Genomic DNA, 19,504 nt, shown 5'->3' on the forward strand with positions numbered 1-19,504 from the left:
GGTGGGTGTTGTGTGTGGTGTATGTCTGTGTGCTGTGTGTGTGTGATCTATGTGGTGTGTGTGTGTGTGTGGTCTGTGTGGTCTGTGTGGTCTATGTCTGTGTGGTTGTGTGTGTGGTGTGTGTGTGGTGTGTGCTGTGTGGTCTGTGTGTGTGTGGTGTATGTGTGTGTGATGTGCGTGTGTGGTCTATGTGGTGTGTGTCTGGTGTGTGGTGCGTGTAGTTTGTGTAGTTAATTTTTTTTTGTGTAGTTAAAAAAAATTTTGCGTAGTTTGTTTGCGTAGTTTTTCGTAGTTTGTTTGTGTAGTTTGTGTAGTTAGAATTTTTTTTGTGTAGTTAAATTTTTTTTTGTGTAGTTTGTGTAGTTTTTCGTAGTTTGTTTGTGTAGTTTAAAAAATGTTTGTGTAGTTTGTTTGTGTAGTAAAAAAAATTGTGTAGTTTGTGTAGTTTTTCGTAGTTTGTTTGTGTAGTTTAAAAAAATGTTTGTGTAGTTTGTGTAGTTAAATTTTTTTTGTGTAGTTTGTGAAGTAAAAAAAAAATTTTTTTCGTAGTTTGTGTAGTTTTTCGTAGTTTGTTTGCGTAGTTTGTGTAGTTTTTCGTAGTTTGTTTGTGTAGTTTGTTTAGTTAAATTTTTTTGTGTAGTTTGTGAAGCAAAAAAAAAATTTGTTTGCGTAGTTTGTGTAGTTTTTCGTAGTTTGTTTGCGTAGTTTTTCGTAGTTTGTTTGCGTAGTTTTTCGTAGTTTGTTTGTGTAGTTTGTGTAGTTAATTTTTTTTTGTGTAGTTTGTGAAGTAAAAAAAAAAAATTTTTTTTTTCGTAGTTTGTGTAGTTTTTCGTAGTTTGTTTGCGTAGTTTGTGTAGTTTTTCGTAGTTTGTTTGTGTAGTTTGTGTAGTTTAAAAAAATGTTTGTGTAGTTTGTGTAGTTAAAAAAAAAAAAAAATTTGTTTTTCGTAGTTTGTGTAGTTTGTCAGTTAAAAAAAACTACAAACAAACTACGAAAAACTACACAAACTACACAATTTTTTTTTTTTACTAAAAAAACTACACAAATTTTTTTTTAAACTACACAAACTACACAAACAAACTACGAAAAACTACGAAAAACTACACAAACTACGCAAAAAAAATTTTTTTTTTACTTCACAAACTACACAAAAAAAATTTAACTACACAAACTACACAAACAAACTACGAAAAACTACACAAACTACGCAAACAAACTACGAAAAACTACACAAACTACGCAAAAAAAAATTTTTTTTTTTGCTTCACAAACTACACAAAAAAAAATTAACTATACAAACTACACAAACAAACTACGAAAAACTACACAAACTACGCAAACAAACTACGAAAAACTACACAAACTACGCAAAAAAAAATTTTTTTTAATTACACAAACTACACAAAAAAAACATTTACTACACAAACTACACGCACCACACACACCACATAGACCACACACACACACATCACACACATCACACACACATACACCACACACACACCACACAGACCACAGACCACACACACCACACAAACACAGACCACACACACCACACACAACACCCACCACACACACACAGACATAGACCACACACACACACAACACACACACACACCACAGACATAGACCACACACACACCACACAGACATAGACCACACACTCATACACCACACACACACCACACAGACATAGACCACACACACACCAGACACACAACCACACCACAGACATAGACCACACACACAACACACACACACACCACACAGACATAGACCACACACACAACACACCACACAGACCACACACACACAACCACACCACACAGACATAGACCACACACAACACACACACCACACAGACATAGACCACACACACACACACATACACCACACACACACCACAGACATAGACCACACACACACACCACACACACACCACACAGACATAGACCACACAGACATAGACCACACACACACACCACACACACACAACACACACACCACACAGACATAGACCACACACACACACAGCACACACACATACACCACACACACACATAGACCACACACACAACACACACCACACAGACATAGACCACACCACACACACACACAACACACACACACCACACAGACATAGACCACACACACACACAACACACACCACACAGACCACACACACACAGCACACACACACCACACAGACATAGACCACACACACACACCACACACACACACACCACACAGACATAGACCACACACACACACACACAGCACACACATAGACCACACACACACACACCACACAGACATAGACCACACACACACACACACACCACACAAACATAGACACACAACCACAGACCACACACACCACACAGACCACACACACAACAGACACACAACCACACCACAGACATAGACCACACACACACAACACAGACATAGACCACACACACACACACCACACACACCAGACATAGACCACACATCACACAGACCACACACATACACCACACACACACACACAACACACACACCACACAGACATAGACCACACACACAAAGCACACACACACCACACACACACCACACACAACCACACCACACAGACAGACCACACACACAACACACACACACCACACAGACATAGACCACACACACACACACACAACACAGCCATAGACCACACACACACACACCACACAGACCACACACACACACAACCACACCACACAGACATAGACCACACACACACACATACACCACACACACACACCACACACACCACAGACATAGACCACACACACACAGCACACACACACACACCACACACACACAACACACACATCACACAGACATAGACCATACACACACACAGCACACACACACACACACCACAGACAGACCACACACATACACCACACACACACCACACACACCACACGCACACACCACACACACACACACCACACACACACACACACACACAGCACACACACACACCAGACATAGACCACACACACATCACACAGACCACACACATACACCACACATACACCACACACACACCACAGACATAGACCTCAGACACCACTCACACACCACACACACCAGACATAGACCACACACACATCACACAGACCACACACAGACCACACACATACACCCCACACACACACACCACAGACATAGACCTCACACACCACTCACACACCACACATTCTCCTTAAGGTCGGCCGACGGTTGGCTCCTGCCCGCCCGGCCGGCCGGTATTCGACGTTTGGACTCATCCACCGCCTCGTGCCACTGCAAAAAGAAAGACGGCACACTGTTGCATGCGGTTCACTTCTGTGGACGTACTCATTACTCTTTTTATGTCTGTTCCTATATGAAGAATTCAATTATTATAATTGCTTTCTTTGTTGTAAAGTGCTTTGAGCTGCATTTTTTGTATGAAAGGTGCTCGACAAATAAAGTTTTTTATTATTACCCTCTGGTCTCGTGGTCCTGTCCAGTCCCTCTCTGTGCAGGCACTCGTCCGATTCACTGCCCCAGCAATCCTGAAAGGCAGACATATTGTGGTGGTTTTGGCAAGGGGAAAAATTCCATTAGCACCCCCCCCCCCCCCCCCAACCTTGACTAAGGTAAGTTTGAATCCGGTAACTAGCGGCACGCACGGGCTGACCCATGTCTCATACGGTCCTCCCGCATTGGAGCGATCCGGGTTATGTTAACCCCTTACAAAAAGGGGGGGAGGGAGGGAGAGAGCGAGAGGAGATGAGAAGAGGCTTTGGTGCGCACTTAAGTGCAACCAGCCAGTTCCCCCTGAGTAGAGCTGGCTTGGCCCCGAGAGGGGGAAAAAAGGAAAACGTGACGTCACGGAGAGCGTCACGGAGAATCTCCTTGTCCTCGACACCGGGACCCAGTCTGGCAGACATTATACCCTGGTATTCCACAAAGGGCAAAGTATAGCCACGTTCCACCCTGAGTGCACCAGGCCATGCAGGTACTGCCGGGCGCATTGGAGAAAGAGAGCGAGAGAGGGGGGGGGGGTCTACTTTGCCGATTCGTATCTAGAGGGTCACAGCAACCCAAATGCCCGTGCGTGCTACTAGTTACCCTATTCAAACAGACAGGGGCAGGGAAAGCACAAAAGAAAAAACAAAGTCATACTCCCCCGAAACGCTGGCTGCATCTGCACCCATCAGTCTCGTGTGGGCCGCTCGTCACGGGCCAAGGTCCGGTTCTGCTCCGGCCGGTGTTGGACTCGTCTTTCGCCTCGCACAAGTGCAAAAAGACAAACGGCACTCAGTTGCATGCGGTTCACTTCTGTCAACGTACTCATTACCTACCCCCTCCCTGGTCTTGTGGGTGCAGCCCAGTTCGTCTCGGTGCAGGCTGGCGCTCGCCCCATCCGCTGCCAGCTGAAAGGCAGAAAAATAAGGAAATCAATCAAATTAAAACCAACAAGTGTGTCCACTACGCTTGCAGATTGGATTGCCATGTCACCGCCTCTGGCCAGCCTTGGCCAGTCATGCATCAGGCTCCTCTTCAACACTTGGCACTGCTTTCTTTGGGTGATTCCTTCCTTTGCAACCCGCTCACCAATCGGGGGTCTGGTGGCCTCCGTCCACCGGCTCTTCGTTTCATACATAGTCTCTTCCACCTTGCAAGACAAGCACAAAGGTCTCGCTGCGCCGTCGCTTGCGCTTGCCGTCGCTTGGGCGGTCGCTTGCGCGGTCGGTTGCCGTCGCTGCGCGTTTGGCACTCAATGAGAGCTGCACAACATTTTGGAAAATCAATGATATGGCAGTATTGGGCCAGATCACTGCATTGAGGCAAGTAGTGCAAAATTCTTGGATGGAGATTAACTATTTGATGGCAAGGAGATAAGTTAGATGAGTTAACTTTAACTTACATCAATGACTTATCGTCTTAACTCATTACAAATAGTTAGGCAAGAAAACATGTTTCATTTGAGACATGAAAAAAAAATCTTTGCTGTCTGAAAGTGCATGTCAATAACCTAGACCACCATATGGCAGTTTTCCAATACACGTGCAGCCCTACACACGTCACCATTGGTGTCCAAATGGCAGCCTCGGGGCAACTTGACCAACACACCACACGGATGAACACAACAATGCTTTGTAGCACTAAATATTAATGGCAACATTTCGTGATTGATTGAATGAATTTGCGTCAAAGAATTCAGAATTTGTTTCAGTATGCAGCCCTCAAGCAGTCATTGGGACACCGCTGGTGTAATTTAAAAAAAAAAAAAAAATCCATTTCATACGTTGAAGCTGCGCAGGTCGACGCCTCCAGGGAAGCGGGTCTCCCTCAAAACTCGGCGACTTCAGAGCGATGCCACAGCGGTCCGTTCACCTCTGATCACATCGTGTCACATCCCGGTCGCCATCTGCAGAAACAGAAACAAATGTTAGAAACTCAAAGAGCACCCCAAGTTGTCGGTCACTTGCTTACTTGATCACAGCGGCTAGCTACTATTGGTGACCGTCGCCGGGGCGGATCGAACTGAAATTGACAAAAACAGGTTTTCACCTGATTTAGGACTACTCTTCCTCAGTGTCCTCAGCATCACTGAAACAGCTCCTCAAGAGCCTCCTGCTTGCTTTGTATAGAAGGATGCTGGCTGGGCAGCCTTTTCTAGTGCTACAAAAGACAAACAGAAATTATTGCAACAAAAATAGATATTTTAATTTTATACATACTAAGTTGAGCTTTGCAGTTGAAAAAATATATCATTATATTGTAGTAAATTATAATTATTCAGGATTATAATTCATATTTTCATTTCATCCTTCATCAACTCCCCTCACATTGGACAGATAGATGATCCAGGTTGGCGGCGTCCAAAACGGGAGAAAATAACCCGCGCAAATGTTTGTTGCGTAACGGAACGAGAGCGGGCGGGCGGCATCTTTGAATGGATTTGCTCCGATTTGGACAATTCGTTACATTTATCAGTTTGCATAACACGGAAATGGCACACGCATAATATAAAATAATAATAAAAAATGTTTAGTTGACTAGAGTCAAACTAACATTTCCTATAGTCAGACAAACACGCGCTTATCGGCGGCGTCATTTACGAACCTTCTACAAACAAACGGATGAAAAAAATGCTGGCCAGCATTAAACAAAAAAAACCACGAAAGACATTTAAAACGCCATCAAAACGCGCAACGACGCGACGCAAAGTCGATTGTGGCGTGCCGTGCCCAAACAATTTACCTCCAGGCCCACCGTCGCGGTGGACGTGACGTTGCCGAGTCACGAGAGTACGACAATCCCGCGACAAACAAAATAAAAAAGGCTTGTGAGAAAAGGCAACAAAGCACACATTTTGGGGCCGATGTGAAAACTCTCCTTGCGCTCTCAAGTTAACTTCGACGCCTACAGTCGCCGTGTGAAAATCCTCCGACAAACAAACATGGCGTCCGTCGTGAGAGACGGCAAGAAACGACAAACATTTGCTCCCTTACCTGAGAAAATACTACGCGTTCGCTGGCACCTGCATTTGAGAACTCCCCTTGAGCGCGGAAATCGTGCAACAAACACGGCGTCCGTCGCGAAAAACGCCAGGAGATGACAAACATTTGCTAGCGTGCTAGCTAACACTTCGGTGGCACCTGTATATGATAACTCCCCTTGAGCACACCTGTCTTCAATTGACTGACGTCACATCCGTCAATCCAAATCTTCTTCTCCTGATCGTCCAACGGCGCTAGGCACACTGAAGCTACCAGGTGGTCGCCTGTCATGGTGACTACTGTTGCTTCGGACTATCCGTTGAAACTTTGAACACCGAACGTGTTTGGATGGATACCCTAAAAATATGACCAAATCTCCTTTTGTTGCCGAGCAGGCTCTGGTCGAGTGGTTAACACCATTGCCTTCAACCAAATGAAAATATTTGTATCGATAGTTCATCCTAAAATGAATTGAAATCAGTGACGTAGTTTCCTGTCCCGGGGGGATTCGTTTGAACGAATCGTTTGAGTGAACCTGATTCTAAAGATTCGTTCACCTAAAAGAACTGGAATGCACATCACTAATTCGCAAGTCGTTCGTGAACAGGAGGTTACGTCATTTTGTGTGTGTGTGCATGCGTGCGTGTGTGTGTGTGCGTGAAAAACTGAGAAAAATACCTTCCAATAGGGTTCATTTAAACATAAACAAGCTTAGAAGCAATTTCAAAACACCATCAAGTTTAATCCTTTGATTTCTCAAGGTTTCCTCTTGGTTAAAAATCATCAGCATTAAATCATCGCCCTCCGCCAACATTATTTTATGGCTATGTGGAAAAAATATTTTACATGAACGATTATAAAAATCCCTTTAACTGGGTGTCATGGTTTCTTTAAGCATAAATAATATATTTTGGGGAATATTTTGTTTAATGATTGAGGCCATATTTGACAACACTGAACAATTCATCGTCTGCTTAACTGGAAGAGGGGAAAATGTACATTTGTGCTATCGGTTGCCATTTCTTCTCGTCTTTGCTCCAACCTCTTCGGATTCCGGTTTGTGGTCTGGTTCTGTGAACCTTCAAGTCCTGGATCACATGTTCCAGCCGAGTCCGATGTGAGTGGCCAGCAGGTAGCACATGCCAATCATGCACGTCATGATCATCATGGGGAAGCCTAACCTGTCAGATCACACACAAAAAAACAAAGAAGCATTAGTTGCACAAGACCTCCAAAATGGACCCACAAGTTCAGCCTGAACTTGTCACTTGGCCGCCACTTTCATTCGAGCACGTCCTCAAACACTGGAGTGACTGCAGATGGTTGGCCTTGGCCATCGTCCATGTCCTCCATGGACACATGGCGGCTCGCGGGGCCCGGGAGACTTAGCCCCCGGCTCGTCAGCCGGCACGGATCCGTTGGACCCGCACCAGAACGCCGACATGTGCCAAGACACAGCAAGTATGACATTTTGAAGCAACTCTTTTTAAGGTCATATTCCAAAAAGCCTTTTTTTTTTTTCACTTGCTTGGTTTGTTGTTCTTTTTTTTTTTTTCAATTGCGATCTTAGTTAGCGAAACAAAAGAAGGATTGGAATAGCTTGCGAGCATAAAAGGAGCCGCTCGTCATGCTTAGTCACGCTCCAGCAAAAGGCAGCGCAGTGATCAAGCGGGACGTGAATTCAACGCCGCACCGGTCGGATCTCAGCTGCAGAGGTCTCTACAAGGGGGTCGCCCCTACCAATCAGCGCCAACCCTCAGAGCAGCTGCGACACGAGCAAAGGTGGCGACCGGAGACCACGCTTCCATCGGGGAAGTCAAAAGACAGTGAGGAAGAGAAACCAAAGGCTGTTCCTATAATTATGATTCATTATTATTATCAGTAGTATTGCACGGCTCTAAGAGCTTTGGAAAAAAAAATTGGGTTGTACAAACCTAAGTAAGTCACTCTTACTGTTCCTTGTCTTGATTTACACAAGGAGCCTGTTTGGATTTAAGTAGAAGGGCGTGAATACTTCTGCCACCTCTGCTCATGTGCGATGGCTTGCTGTGGCTGTCGATGAAAGCAAAGAGCTAGCTGCCATAGCAACTGGCTCTTTGAGTTCAAAGCGCACATGGGAGTCCGAGTCAGGTTGGAGTACTTGCTTGAGAGACTTACAATAAAACCTAGCCCAAATGAAAGTAGGAGTGTGTGTGTGTGCTCCAGTTGACTGACCAAGCGGCCCAACATTTGGAGAAGAAAACATGGTACCTGAAGAACTCCATGAAGGAGAAGCCGTAGCCGTGTTGCTCCGCGATGCCGGCACACACCACGTTTGCAGACGCGCCGATCAACGTGCCGTTTCCTTCACACACACACATGAGCGCTGATGTTGATTTGTTGTGCTAAACGTCGGTCGGTCGGACTTTGAGGGAAACTCACCACCCAGACAGGCTCCCATGGCCAAGGCAAAGATGAGCGGTTTCACTGGTAGGTTCACATCGGCATCCTGACTCAAGTTGATGAGGACTGGAATCTGGAAGAAAAAAAAAAAAAAGCGTCATTTGTTTTGTTTTACGTTATGGGTCGCTTGCTCACCATGGTGGCAGTGAAGGGGATGTTGTCGATGAGAGAAGAAGCCAAAGCCGAGATCCACATCACCAAGATGATGGCGATGGCCATGCGCTGGTCCTCCGGCACCGACTGCAATCAAAACAAACATTAGCAGTTTTTTTTTTTTTTTACGTCATTCGTGGAAGTTCAATAGAAGGAACAAGGAGTAGAAATGTAGAGAGTAAAATTAAAATGTCAGAAAAAAAATACTCTACATGTATCGGAAAAATCTACTCAAGTACAAGTATTTGTATTGTGTGCCTCACAAAGCTCCGTTTTGCTCCATCAAGTCGCTAAGCAACACAAATGAGATCTCTACCTCGCACCTGTCGCACGCTTGCATGCAGATGTGTTTTTTTTGTTTCACAGGAAGTCAGATGGAAAGAGCGCCACGCCGCCTGTCACCGGCGATTATCCGCGCTCTAGGTGGCCCGCCGCTTTATACCAACTGACGCATTTATTACGCAGGCAATCTCACGGCCGCTCGCTAGCCAAGGCAATGACGTTCCGAGCGAAACCAGGTGGAAACCCCGTCATGGAATTTGCAGGGGATGTGTCCGATGTGTCGGAATGACCGACGGAGTAGAAATACGCAAACTTGAACTGAGGGGAGGAGCTTCATTTGAAAATGTACTTTGGTACCATCTTATGGCAACTATAGGCAATTACACAACTTTGAGGTTTTCGCTATTCACATTGTGGTAGAAGAAAATACTAAAGTACAAAGGTGACTTACTTTGATGAGGAGAGCCGTCTGCTCGCCAATGTAGTCGATGAGCTGCAGCTGGGCCAGAGCCTGCAACATTAACAAAAAAAAACCATAAATCATATCGATACTGCCCTGTGGATTGTTTGTAGTTATTTCATGCGCATCTTTTTTTTTTATTTTTCAAAAAGAAGCACCTCCATCAAGACAAAGAGGGCAGCAAAGAAGAGAAGTGTGGCCCACTCCACGCGGTGCAAGATCATCTCAAAGTCCTGAATGTCGGCCAGGACCAAAAGCCACAGCGCGCCAAGGATGGCGATCCAACCTGAATGGTGGAGAGAACAAAATGAGAGTAAATTGAGATTTCCAAGAAACCTATCAACAATTGGACAAAAAACGAGGATGAGAGTTCATTCTTTGTCAATATCAACTGCAATTACTTTACGTCCAAGGAAAGAACAAGGATGAATGGAAGTGGAAGGACACACAAAAAAAACCAGAGCAATAGAGAAATAAACTTGTATTTCTTTCTTTTGAATGTGTTTGATGAAATTATTGTCAATTCAGTCTGAAGCACGTTTTGATCATTTTGCTTCTCAAGGCTGAACTCAGTGAACTTAGACTTAGACTTAGACTCAACTTTCCCATTTTGTCTGACAACCCGGCTAACCAAACAAATGAGAATTTCAAAATAACTTCCGTTCACATTACATATTTACTCACAATCCGTGATGTCGAATTAAATACATTACTAACTCATTATGTGAGAAATTCACTCGCTCACCGCATCGGCCGAAACAAAAGAAAATTGGCGGCCGCCGACGGAGCGGAATGAAATCTCAACCGTGTTGGTTTAATGAGCTTTTAATGAGGTTGAGCTTTTGAAAGCAGCTGTAATTGAAACCAATTACCTGGGCCGCCGCTGTCTGAGGTCACGCTCGTTCAACGAATGTCACCATCGAGCAGCCCGTAATTAAGTCGCCGTGCACCGGCACCGTCCGTAATGAGTAAATACTTCAATCGGCCACTAAAATAGAAACAGCGGTAGCACCAGTGGGGCCCTCACCGAGATCCAAGTGTATGCTTGGAACGAAGGAGTTGACAAAGAACATCAAGATGACCACGGTTAGCACCGACACGCACTTGACCAGGAGCACCTTGTCGGTGATTCTGTGCTGCGGGGAACAAAAGAAAAGAACAATCAGGACGGGTGACAATGAGCTCAAGTGTTGGGAAGTAAGAAAAGCAAAACCTTCTTTTGCAGCTCTTGAATGTTCTGCTCCCAGTTTTTGTCCTCTTGGGAAATTTCTCTGTCAAGCACAATTCGTGGTTTTAGACATATTCGAATAATTCCTCCAAGCAAGTATGGGGTATGCCACATGACCTACTTGGGCGTAACATGATGTCAAACTTGTTTCATTTTTACCTCTGGAATGTTTTCATCATCTTGCGCAGCAGACTTTCCAGGTTGAGCACTTTCTGCATCAGGAGACATTTGACAGCCGTCTCCTCTCGGCTGGCGGGGTTGATGCGCTGCGCCGTCTGCCTCCACACCAGAATCTCGTGTTTGAGCTCTACGGCAGATAAAAAAAAAAAAAAAGTGAGAAAATATTTGCCGCTGGTGTTTTGAAGATGATCTTTCCGGTCAATGAGCGCTGAACCCCGCAGAGGGACGAATGCAGCAACACCGCCGCTGAAGGAGGTGCTGCCACTGTGCCGGGCCAAAGCATTTATGAGGATGTTCAAAATCGACCCAGAAGATGCAACATCAAAAGAACAGGAAGGAGTTAGCAAATGGAAATAATTAGCAAACGGCGGGGGCGGCTTCCTTCAATCGGCTCGCCGCTAAACGAGCCACCTTCCTGTGGTTCTCTTTTAAAGCTGCCCCGAGGAACTCGCTCTCTTTGGGACGGCGAGTTATCGAGCGTAAACGTTTGCGTCTCTCTGTGTGATAGACCGCATCCTAAGAGGCTAACGCGACAGAGAAGATGCTGGAAAGTGACAGTGACCTCATAGTATCGTGTTTGGACTCACCCACAATTTCGATGGATTCCTTGTTGTAGAGTTTCTTGTTCCAGTAGAGCATGCGCAGGAAGGGGAAGGAGGTGAAGAGGACCAGGCATATTCCCAAGAACATGTAGCCGGTGAAGTTGGCAAAGTCGATGCCCTGCGAGAGACGCACAGTGAAAGAAAAGGGTCACGGTAGGGGCAGACATTTTGATGTGACTGATTCGTTTGAATTTATCGGCCGATTAATCTGTTATCGGAATATTATTCTGCCAAATAACCAAATCCTCATTCTCCAAGCAGCTTCCCGCTGACATCAGCGCTCGACATTTTGGCCTTTGGCGGACGTGGACGTTTTGTTGATTCCAGCAAACGTCCAGTTTGTCTTGGCAGCGCTCACGGAAGAGAAGTGGGCGGCGATGAGGGGGGGGACGCCGCTTGGGTCGGGTCATGGCGGCACTCTGATAAGGACAGCTTGTGTACGCATGCTTGCTTTGCCCGCTTGTTTGTTTACCGAGAGGGGGGGGCGGGGATATTTCGAGCGCAATCCAGAGATAGACGCGTCTCGTTGTTGAGGCCACGTCCGAGTGTGCTTGTTTTTGAAATTCTACCGCCATGTTTACAAAACCCATTGAGAGTACAGACGGCGGAGTACTCAAGTAGATTTTCCGGGTATTGCCGAGGACACTTGTCACCAGAGTACACGGCGAGGACAAAGAAAGTCAGCATCAAGGATGAGAGCCTACTTGTCTGCGTAGATCCTGATTGGACACGATGATGACGTTTGGCGGGTCGCCCACAGCTGTGGCCGCGCCGCCGATGTTGGTGAAGATGACTTCGGCGATCAGCACGTGTCTAGGGTCCAGGTTGAGCACCTCGCACAGCCTGAAGAAATTGGCGTGACTCGAATCACCAAATTTGTTTGCCATCCAAAGTGGCCGGAGCATGGCAGCACCTGATGGTGACGGGGGTGAAGAGCATCATGGTGGTCACGTTGTCCAGGAAGGCGGAGAGGATGGCGGCGATGAGGCAGAGGATGATGATCATGGGCCACACGCGGCCTTTGGAGAGGCGGTAGGCCTGTCAGGAAGTAAGCAAGGAAGGAACAAACGTGACACAATGATGAGTCAGCATCCATCAGCCAGCAGAGACTTGCGATGACGCAAATCGAAAATTACAGAGTACACTTTTAAGAAGAGGTCGGCGTCGCAAATGGGTGGGGAAATTACTAGCAAATTTCTCAAAAGGTACCTGTAAATAACCGACAGAATGTTCCAAGCCTGTTAGAGCAAAAGCACGATTTACAAAAATGGAACAAAAAGTGATTTCAACAGGTTCATCGTGGACCTTCTGCCAGGTAGAAATGCACAATTATACGTCATTGAAAATCTTTTTTTCACGTTGATACCATTTTTTATAAAAGTACATTTTGATCATTTTTCTCCCTGGGTGCCAAAGGTTCAGTCTCCGAGCAGCAAAGGAACCAAATCTCTGATGAGCGAGGTGGCTCGTCCTTCTCACTCAGCCTGTTAACATTCATCAGCCTTGATTATTATCCTCGCCTCAGCCCAGAGGACACATTCCGCATATTTAGGATTAGCGGGAACAGTTCTACCAGGAGTTTGCGCACGTCCTTGACCTCCAAGACGAAGCGACGATGACGTAGGCGAGCGGGCTCGATTGCTGGCTCGAGGGCCTACGCCGCAAAATTCAATTTACACTCGGGAATATCAAGGCGGGCTGACGAAAAGCTCGCCCTTTTTATATCCCCGTGTGAAATTTGTGACCTCGGGCCAAATGTGATAAGGGCGGGGTGACCTTTGACCTTTTAACCGGCTCATCGGCGGACATTCCAGACCGACTCATCCCATTCGTACAGCGCTGACCTACTTTAAGACCGATAAACGCAGCAAATGTCACCCGTGCGAGGTCGTTTAAATGTCAAGTGTGAAGAATAGCCGGGAGGGAGGTCGGCATCAATCTCGAGAATGTAAGCGGGAACCAAAACGCACCTTGACGGCGCAGTAGTCGAAGAAACCCGTCTCGGAGAAAATGGCCACCAGCACCATCTGCAAAAAAAATCTGTTGTGGTTATTTCTCCCTTATCTTGGTCAGCAATTTATTATCTGTTTTTTTAAATTTTTTTTAATCTAACGTTCTTAAATATTTACACAAAACGTCAATGTGTGTTGTTGTTGCTATGAGTGCGTTTCAGCTTCAGCCAAAAGCAGGCAAGACGTGCCCGTAACCATGGAGACGGGCTTTTAAAAGGGAACAACAATGGAGGAGACTGCGCAGGAAAGGCGGGCGGACTCCCGTGGTCTCACCATGCCAAAGAGCAGAGCCAGAGTCTCGTAGTCGATCCATTCCACCACCTGCACCAAACTGGGCCGCTGCGGGAGAGAAACAAAAGCAAAATACAACTTCAGCAGAACGTTCAATGGAAATACTGAATTTTCATCTGGCTAGTTTATATAATGTGGACTGACTAACAAGCACAAGATGTAAACTTACGTCACCAATCACGGCCAAAGCGGACAAAGCAGCCAAAGATCCCAACATGGCCGCCAGGGTGCGATGGACGATCTGGAAAATGCAAGCACGACAGCATACAACTATTATTTCACTTCACACAAGTAGAAATTCTAATACTTTTACTACTACTACTCGCACACACCACTGGCGGCGCTAGAGAGGTGGCCCACGAGGGCAATGGCCCCCTGAAATATGCTTCGGTCCAAATAATTGAATGACCTTGTGTTGATTTTCCCCTCACACGGCCGTACCTCGAAGATGATGAGGACGTAGACCCCCGTCAGGATGATGCCGGCGATGGCCACCTGCGTCTCCACGCTGAAGTAGAGCGACTGGTGGGTGATGGAGAGCGGCACCACCTCAGCGTCCGCCATGAAGGCCTGCACTGTGATGGTGATGGGGTCGCTAGAAAAAGAAGAAGTACAAATTCCTGAAAATGGACTTAAGTGCAATCAGAAAGTTGTGGAGATGTACCTGCTGAGCATCTCAAATGTTTTGGTCAGCACCATCTGGTCGCTTCGCTCGCTGTGCAAAGGAATGGTCCAATTGTAAATCACCTGGCAAAAAAAGATGAAGCCAATTTTTATTTTTTTTTGAAGAACCCTTTTCTCATATTTTCATAATTTTCCAACTTTAATGTCCCACCTGCTGCGCTCTCCTCCTCCTCTGGCCCGGCGGGTCAGTCTGCTCCACCTGAACCAACACGTACTCCTGGTTGTCCGGGTCCACCACGGCGCCGCTGAAGGGGCCGCCCACCTGTAGCTTGAGGAGAGCGTTGTCTCGGAACTCCGTCAGGTTCATCGCTGCCGAGCGGCCATCGGTCAAGGAGCAAATTGACAAACGTTGCCTTCTTTTGTTTGTTTGAAATGTTTAGCGGATACAGAAGCTGTCGGTTGACGAGACGGCCAGCATCCTCCAAGGGTTGTCCCGATCGGGATACATACTGAAGAGCAGCTGGAAAAACAAAAATAAATTCATTTTAAAAATAAATAAATAAATACAGAAGTGGAGCTGGGTTATTTTCTCCTCAATTTAAGCTAAGCTAATTTTGACACACTTACACTGCAAAGAACAACAATAGTGAAGATGATGGCCACTTTGGAGATGCGGAAACAACATCTAGAAACACAAGCAACGACATATTACATATACAGCCCTGACCCATATAAATTAAAAAATAATGATGGAGTCCTCACTTGAAACTTCTGGCGAGCTTGAAGCTGAGGCTGAGGTGCTCCAGGGGGTCGCTCTTGTCGGACGAGTTGGAGCGCAGCAGGGACAGACTGGTCACCTCGCTGCCCAAGCGGTACCTCCTCTCCAGGTCCATGGCGCTGCTATCCCAAGGTTCCTCACCGCCGTAGAAACTGGGATTATGCATGGTCATGTAGGCCACGCTTGAAGCATGAGCAAGAAAAGCTGTCCTCAGATGTCCTTGATTTCAACTTGTTTTTCATTTCTTTTGCTTACCTGTCATCTTGTGAAAACCTGAGCAGAGGCGACCTTTCTGAGAGGTTAGCCGAATTCCTCTTGCCGGTGAGAATATTAACCATGTTGAAATTGTGCCTGCAACAAAAATAAAGTGGTCTTATTAGACGGCATGAACAAAAAAAAAAAAAAACATTTGTATCAAAATGGCCGACTTCCTGTTCAATTTCAAGCAAGACTTTGATGCACTTGAGAATTCAAGGAAACACTTTTTTTCTAGTTTTCCCAGAAGCACTAATGGGGGCCTTTTGTTGTGTTCAAAAGCCCTAGAGGAGGTTTAAAAATAAACAGTATCTCATTTTCTCAAGGAACAAAAAGGCTTCATCGTGAACTGTGACCGCGACTGAGCAGGTGTCACATCTGTGCGAGCAGGTTGCCAGATGCGCTCCTGCCCCCAGAAACACGACTTCCATCATTAGGTTGACTTTTTTTTTTTTTTTTTTTTTAAATCAATCTGCTGCTGCATTCAGGGACCTGCAAGGGAAGCGCAGCTGCGTCCCCACATGACATGATTGTGCTTGGTCCTCACCCGTCTTCTTGTCGAACGGGCAGGAAGGCCTCAGCGTGGATGACGCGTTGTCCCGTTGGTAGAGCCGCCGACTGTTGCTGCAGCTTCTGCGTTTCCCGCCGCTCCGAGATGCCCTGCAGCAGACGCAGCTCGCCGAAATTCCCAGCCGCTTGGTGGCCCGGCGCTGAGGCCTGGGACTTTTCCAGGTCCAGGTTGCTTGTGTTTTCCAGGTACATGGTGACACTGCAGGAGCACAGAAAGGAGATGGAGGACATTATTTTTTTATGTTTGGCTAGAACTCAAATCGAAAAGCTGATAGCCGTCGTTTTCGGCCATCACATGACCCGCAAATCCAACACATCGGCTGAGGGGGGCCACGGCGGCAGGGGGTCAGTGGACCGGGTCGGCTCCATCAGACATGAGCTCAGGAATCCGGCGGGATTATTGCTCACATGGAAGCCGACTAGCGCTCACGTGCTACGATTGAGGCCGAGGTGGGCGCTTCTGCTAGTTTGCAGGCTAGCGGAGAACTTTTTGGCCTTAACTATCCATCAGTGGAGATGTCAGAGTCCACCCAGCGGACACCCCCGGGGCCGAGCTTTCACTTGACTCACGCACTTGTGTGATGAGGATCTTGCTTCTGACGTCTTCGCTAACCGCGTAACATCCTTGTCCAATTCATGTGATGGACCTCATCCTGGTCATGAATGAGAGCCTTTGTGGGCGCCTCTTGCCCGCCGGCTGCACGAGCAACACAAACTGCTTTTTTAACAATTTTACACTCTTTTCATTATTTGATTCAGATGAAGATTTCGTCCGTGCATATTGTTTGAGTCAAGTGTGACATTTGACAGGAAAGCAAATATCCTTGAAATTCTGTGACCATTCTAAAATGAGCAAATTACACAAAAATGAAATAAAAATAAGTGTGCCGCAATTAAAGGGAAGAGGAGAAGCTTTGATTGGCGGTGAATACAGTCAGCCGTGTCCACACCCACAACAGCGCACAACCCCCTTTTTCAAAGATGATTTGCGCACGTCTGCAAAATTATACTTGGTCTACTACGCCTCTCTGCACAGATTTTGAATTTACGATACACTACATTTGTACAAGTCACAACATGAGAGCTTTTAGACTTTGTTAAGAATGAAACCGATTAGGACAGGGTAAAGACCAAGACTTTGAATTTAGACCTAGACAAGAACAAGACTTGATAAAATCAAGGCCAAGACAGTATGTTATTATAATTATAATATTTTCTTTTGTTTTTATTAACATTATGCCATTTCTAAAACTACAAATAAAATGGCAGCCTAAGACATTTGCATACTACTGTGTATATAAATACATGTGATAAAACAAGAAGCAAACTTGAGAAACTTAAACAGGCCACTTTGAATTTCACCAAGACAAGTGGGAGAGAAGCTTACCTACATTTACAAAAGTTGTTCAAGTTGATGACGGAGGCAAGCGATGCTTCCGCTTGGTGACCTCCTGCGGGGCTGAGACTGAAGAAGATGATGGAGACAGAAGGAAGGGAGGAAGGAAGGGAAGGAGACTGGAGGTGTCGGCGTCTCCTCTCCCAGAGAAGGAGGTGGATGGTCCTTGGCGGCCTGGACTATGAAGGCTCGGCCGGCAGGAGTAGGAGGGAGGGTAAGAAGAGGGGGAGAAGAAGGAAGAGGAGAAGGAGGAGGAGGCCCAATCTTCTAATAGCTGCTTAACTGCAAGACTTCGCCTAGTCCCCACCCCTTACAGCCCATTTAATCCTCACAACACTCCTTCATAACGGCATTTTTGCAACACACATTTTACTGCTCGAGTGATTTTCTACTTTGGATTTTCTTTTTTTTTTTTTTTTTGGTCTCATAACTTGAACTGAAAAAGTCGTAAAAGAAAAAATTACTGAGTTGTCACTGAGTTGAAAATTGAAAACAAAATTGCAGAATGTACAGCAGTTATATTTATATTATATTTTCCATGATGAAAAGTTGCCAGTTAATGTTTCTCTAAACTGTAACTAATGTTAATTATTGTTCCTATGAATAATAATAAAAAATATTAAATCAATCATATATAATTTGATTAATCATCTGAAATATTTTGAGTCATAAAGTGCCATTACTATTCATGTTTTCTGATGATCTATATCTACAAATATCATTTATCATATTTTTTTTATTTATATATAGACTTTTTGTTACGGTAAGCTTGGATTTATAAATGTATTAATCTTGATTGTTTAGTTATTTATTATTTTTAAAATTAAGGTTCTACTGTTTTCAGCCAGCAAACATTTGTGCCATTGGTGTTTATCAGCATTTCAATAGTCTTGTTTTGTTTTTTTTAAAAGCAGTGAAAGGTTAGACAGACCGCAAGACTCTTGAGGAAAGTGTGTTTGTGTGTGCATGAGTGTGTGATGTTTGGGGGTTTTAGCACATTAAAGCCTTAAGACATCTCGGGATCAAAGGTCATGGGATCACGTCCACATCCATTCAGGTCACTTTACTACACATGTGATATATAGGACAAAAAATGTGCATATAAGGCTAAAAAAACCCTTTTATATTAACAAATGAAATGCCAAGGTGTACTACGATTCAATGAGGTTTGCAAAATTGACTTTACGTAACCTGCTACTTCTGAGTGGATTGGACGAGGCCTTCACTCTCTCGCCTCCAGTCGGACTGTATGAGAGCACCTGACTCTCAGCAGCGTAGTGTACATTCTTCCTGGGAAAAAAAAGCAGCTAAGTCGACAAAGAATGCAATTGATTTTTAAGCCGAGCCTTCCCTCGTGCCTTTGAACTACTACTCAGAAACATGGCTCGTTTTTTTTTCTCCAAGGTAGAGCACGCGGGGAGTGGGAGGGCCGGGAGGACCAATCTCAACTTACTTCAAGATGGCTCCCTGGAACAAAAATACAAGATGATTGCTTTGCGCCCGAGCTGGAAAAAAAACAAATCTAGAAATGTGAATTTGCAAAATAGCCTCCTATTGAAATAATGGCCCAAGTCATATTTTGACCAAAAAAAAAATGTTGCCTTTAGCACACATCATTCGTACACCTGAAATACAATTTTTACAACACATATTGTTTTTTTTCTGGAAAAATTTAATAAAATCATTTAGGCCATTATTTTCGGAGGGTGATGAAATATGCCAAACTGT

General features: G+C 45.4%; 1 protein-coding gene and 1 long non-coding RNA gene across 6 annotated transcripts; both read right to left on the reverse strand.

The window, feature by feature from the left end:
* Positions 1–2,968: 2,968 nt before the first annotated feature.
* LOC125967937 (uncharacterized) lies at positions 2,969–6,685 on the reverse strand. 3 transcript variants are annotated; one of them, XR_011087603.1, is made up of 5 exons: positions 6,516–6,685; positions 5,494–5,544; positions 4,359–5,428; positions 3,497–4,284; positions 2,969–3,312 (listed from the first exon to the last, which is right to left on the reverse strand). It is a non-coding gene; the product is annotated as an uncharacterized lncRNA (long non-coding RNA). The 3 variants fall into 3 exon arrangements; XR_007480964.2 differs by lacking the exon at positions 5,494–5,544 and adding an exon at positions 5,572–5,682; XR_007480963.2 differs by lacking the exon at positions 5,494–5,544.
* Positions 6,686–7,224: 539 nt separating this feature from the next.
* Positions 7,225–19,420, reverse strand: oca2 (oculocutaneous albinism II). 3 transcript variants are annotated; one of them, XM_049718914.2, is made up of 24 exons: positions 17,772–19,420; positions 16,358–16,579; positions 15,811–15,906; positions 15,540–15,707; positions 15,405–15,462; positions 15,225–15,297; positions 14,989–15,146; positions 14,818–14,900; positions 14,595–14,748; positions 14,323–14,394; positions 14,136–14,201; positions 13,821–13,877; positions 12,764–12,888; positions 12,555–12,693; positions 11,836–11,968; positions 11,228–11,375; positions 11,054–11,111; positions 10,868–10,976; positions 9,999–10,126; positions 9,832–9,891; positions 9,081–9,185; positions 8,925–9,018; positions 8,754–8,847; positions 7,225–7,684 (listed from the first exon to the last, which is right to left on the reverse strand). In XM_049718914.2, the coding sequence occupies exons 2-24, from the start codon at positions 16,570–16,572 to the stop codon at positions 7,597–7,599; spliced, it is 2,481 nt and encodes an 826-aa protein (XP_049574871.1). In that variant the 5' UTR covers positions 16,573–16,579; positions 17,772–19,420; the 3' UTR covers positions 7,225–7,596. The 3 variants fall into 3 exon arrangements, with proteins under 3 accessions (XP_049574871.1, XP_049574863.1, XP_049574870.1); XM_049718906.2 differs by having other exon boundaries at positions 15,540–15,737; XM_049718913.2 differs by having other exon boundaries at positions 15,540–15,737; positions 17,768–19,420.
* Between the last annotated feature and the right edge of the window lie 84 nt (positions 19,421–19,504).

The sequence above is a fragment of the Syngnathus scovelli genome, chromosome 10 (assembly GCF_024217435.2).
Source record: "Syngnathus scovelli strain Florida chromosome 10, RoL_Ssco_1.2, whole genome shotgun sequence".
Lineage (NCBI taxonomy): Eukaryota > Metazoa > Chordata > Actinopteri > Syngnathiformes > Syngnathidae > Syngnathus > Syngnathus scovelli.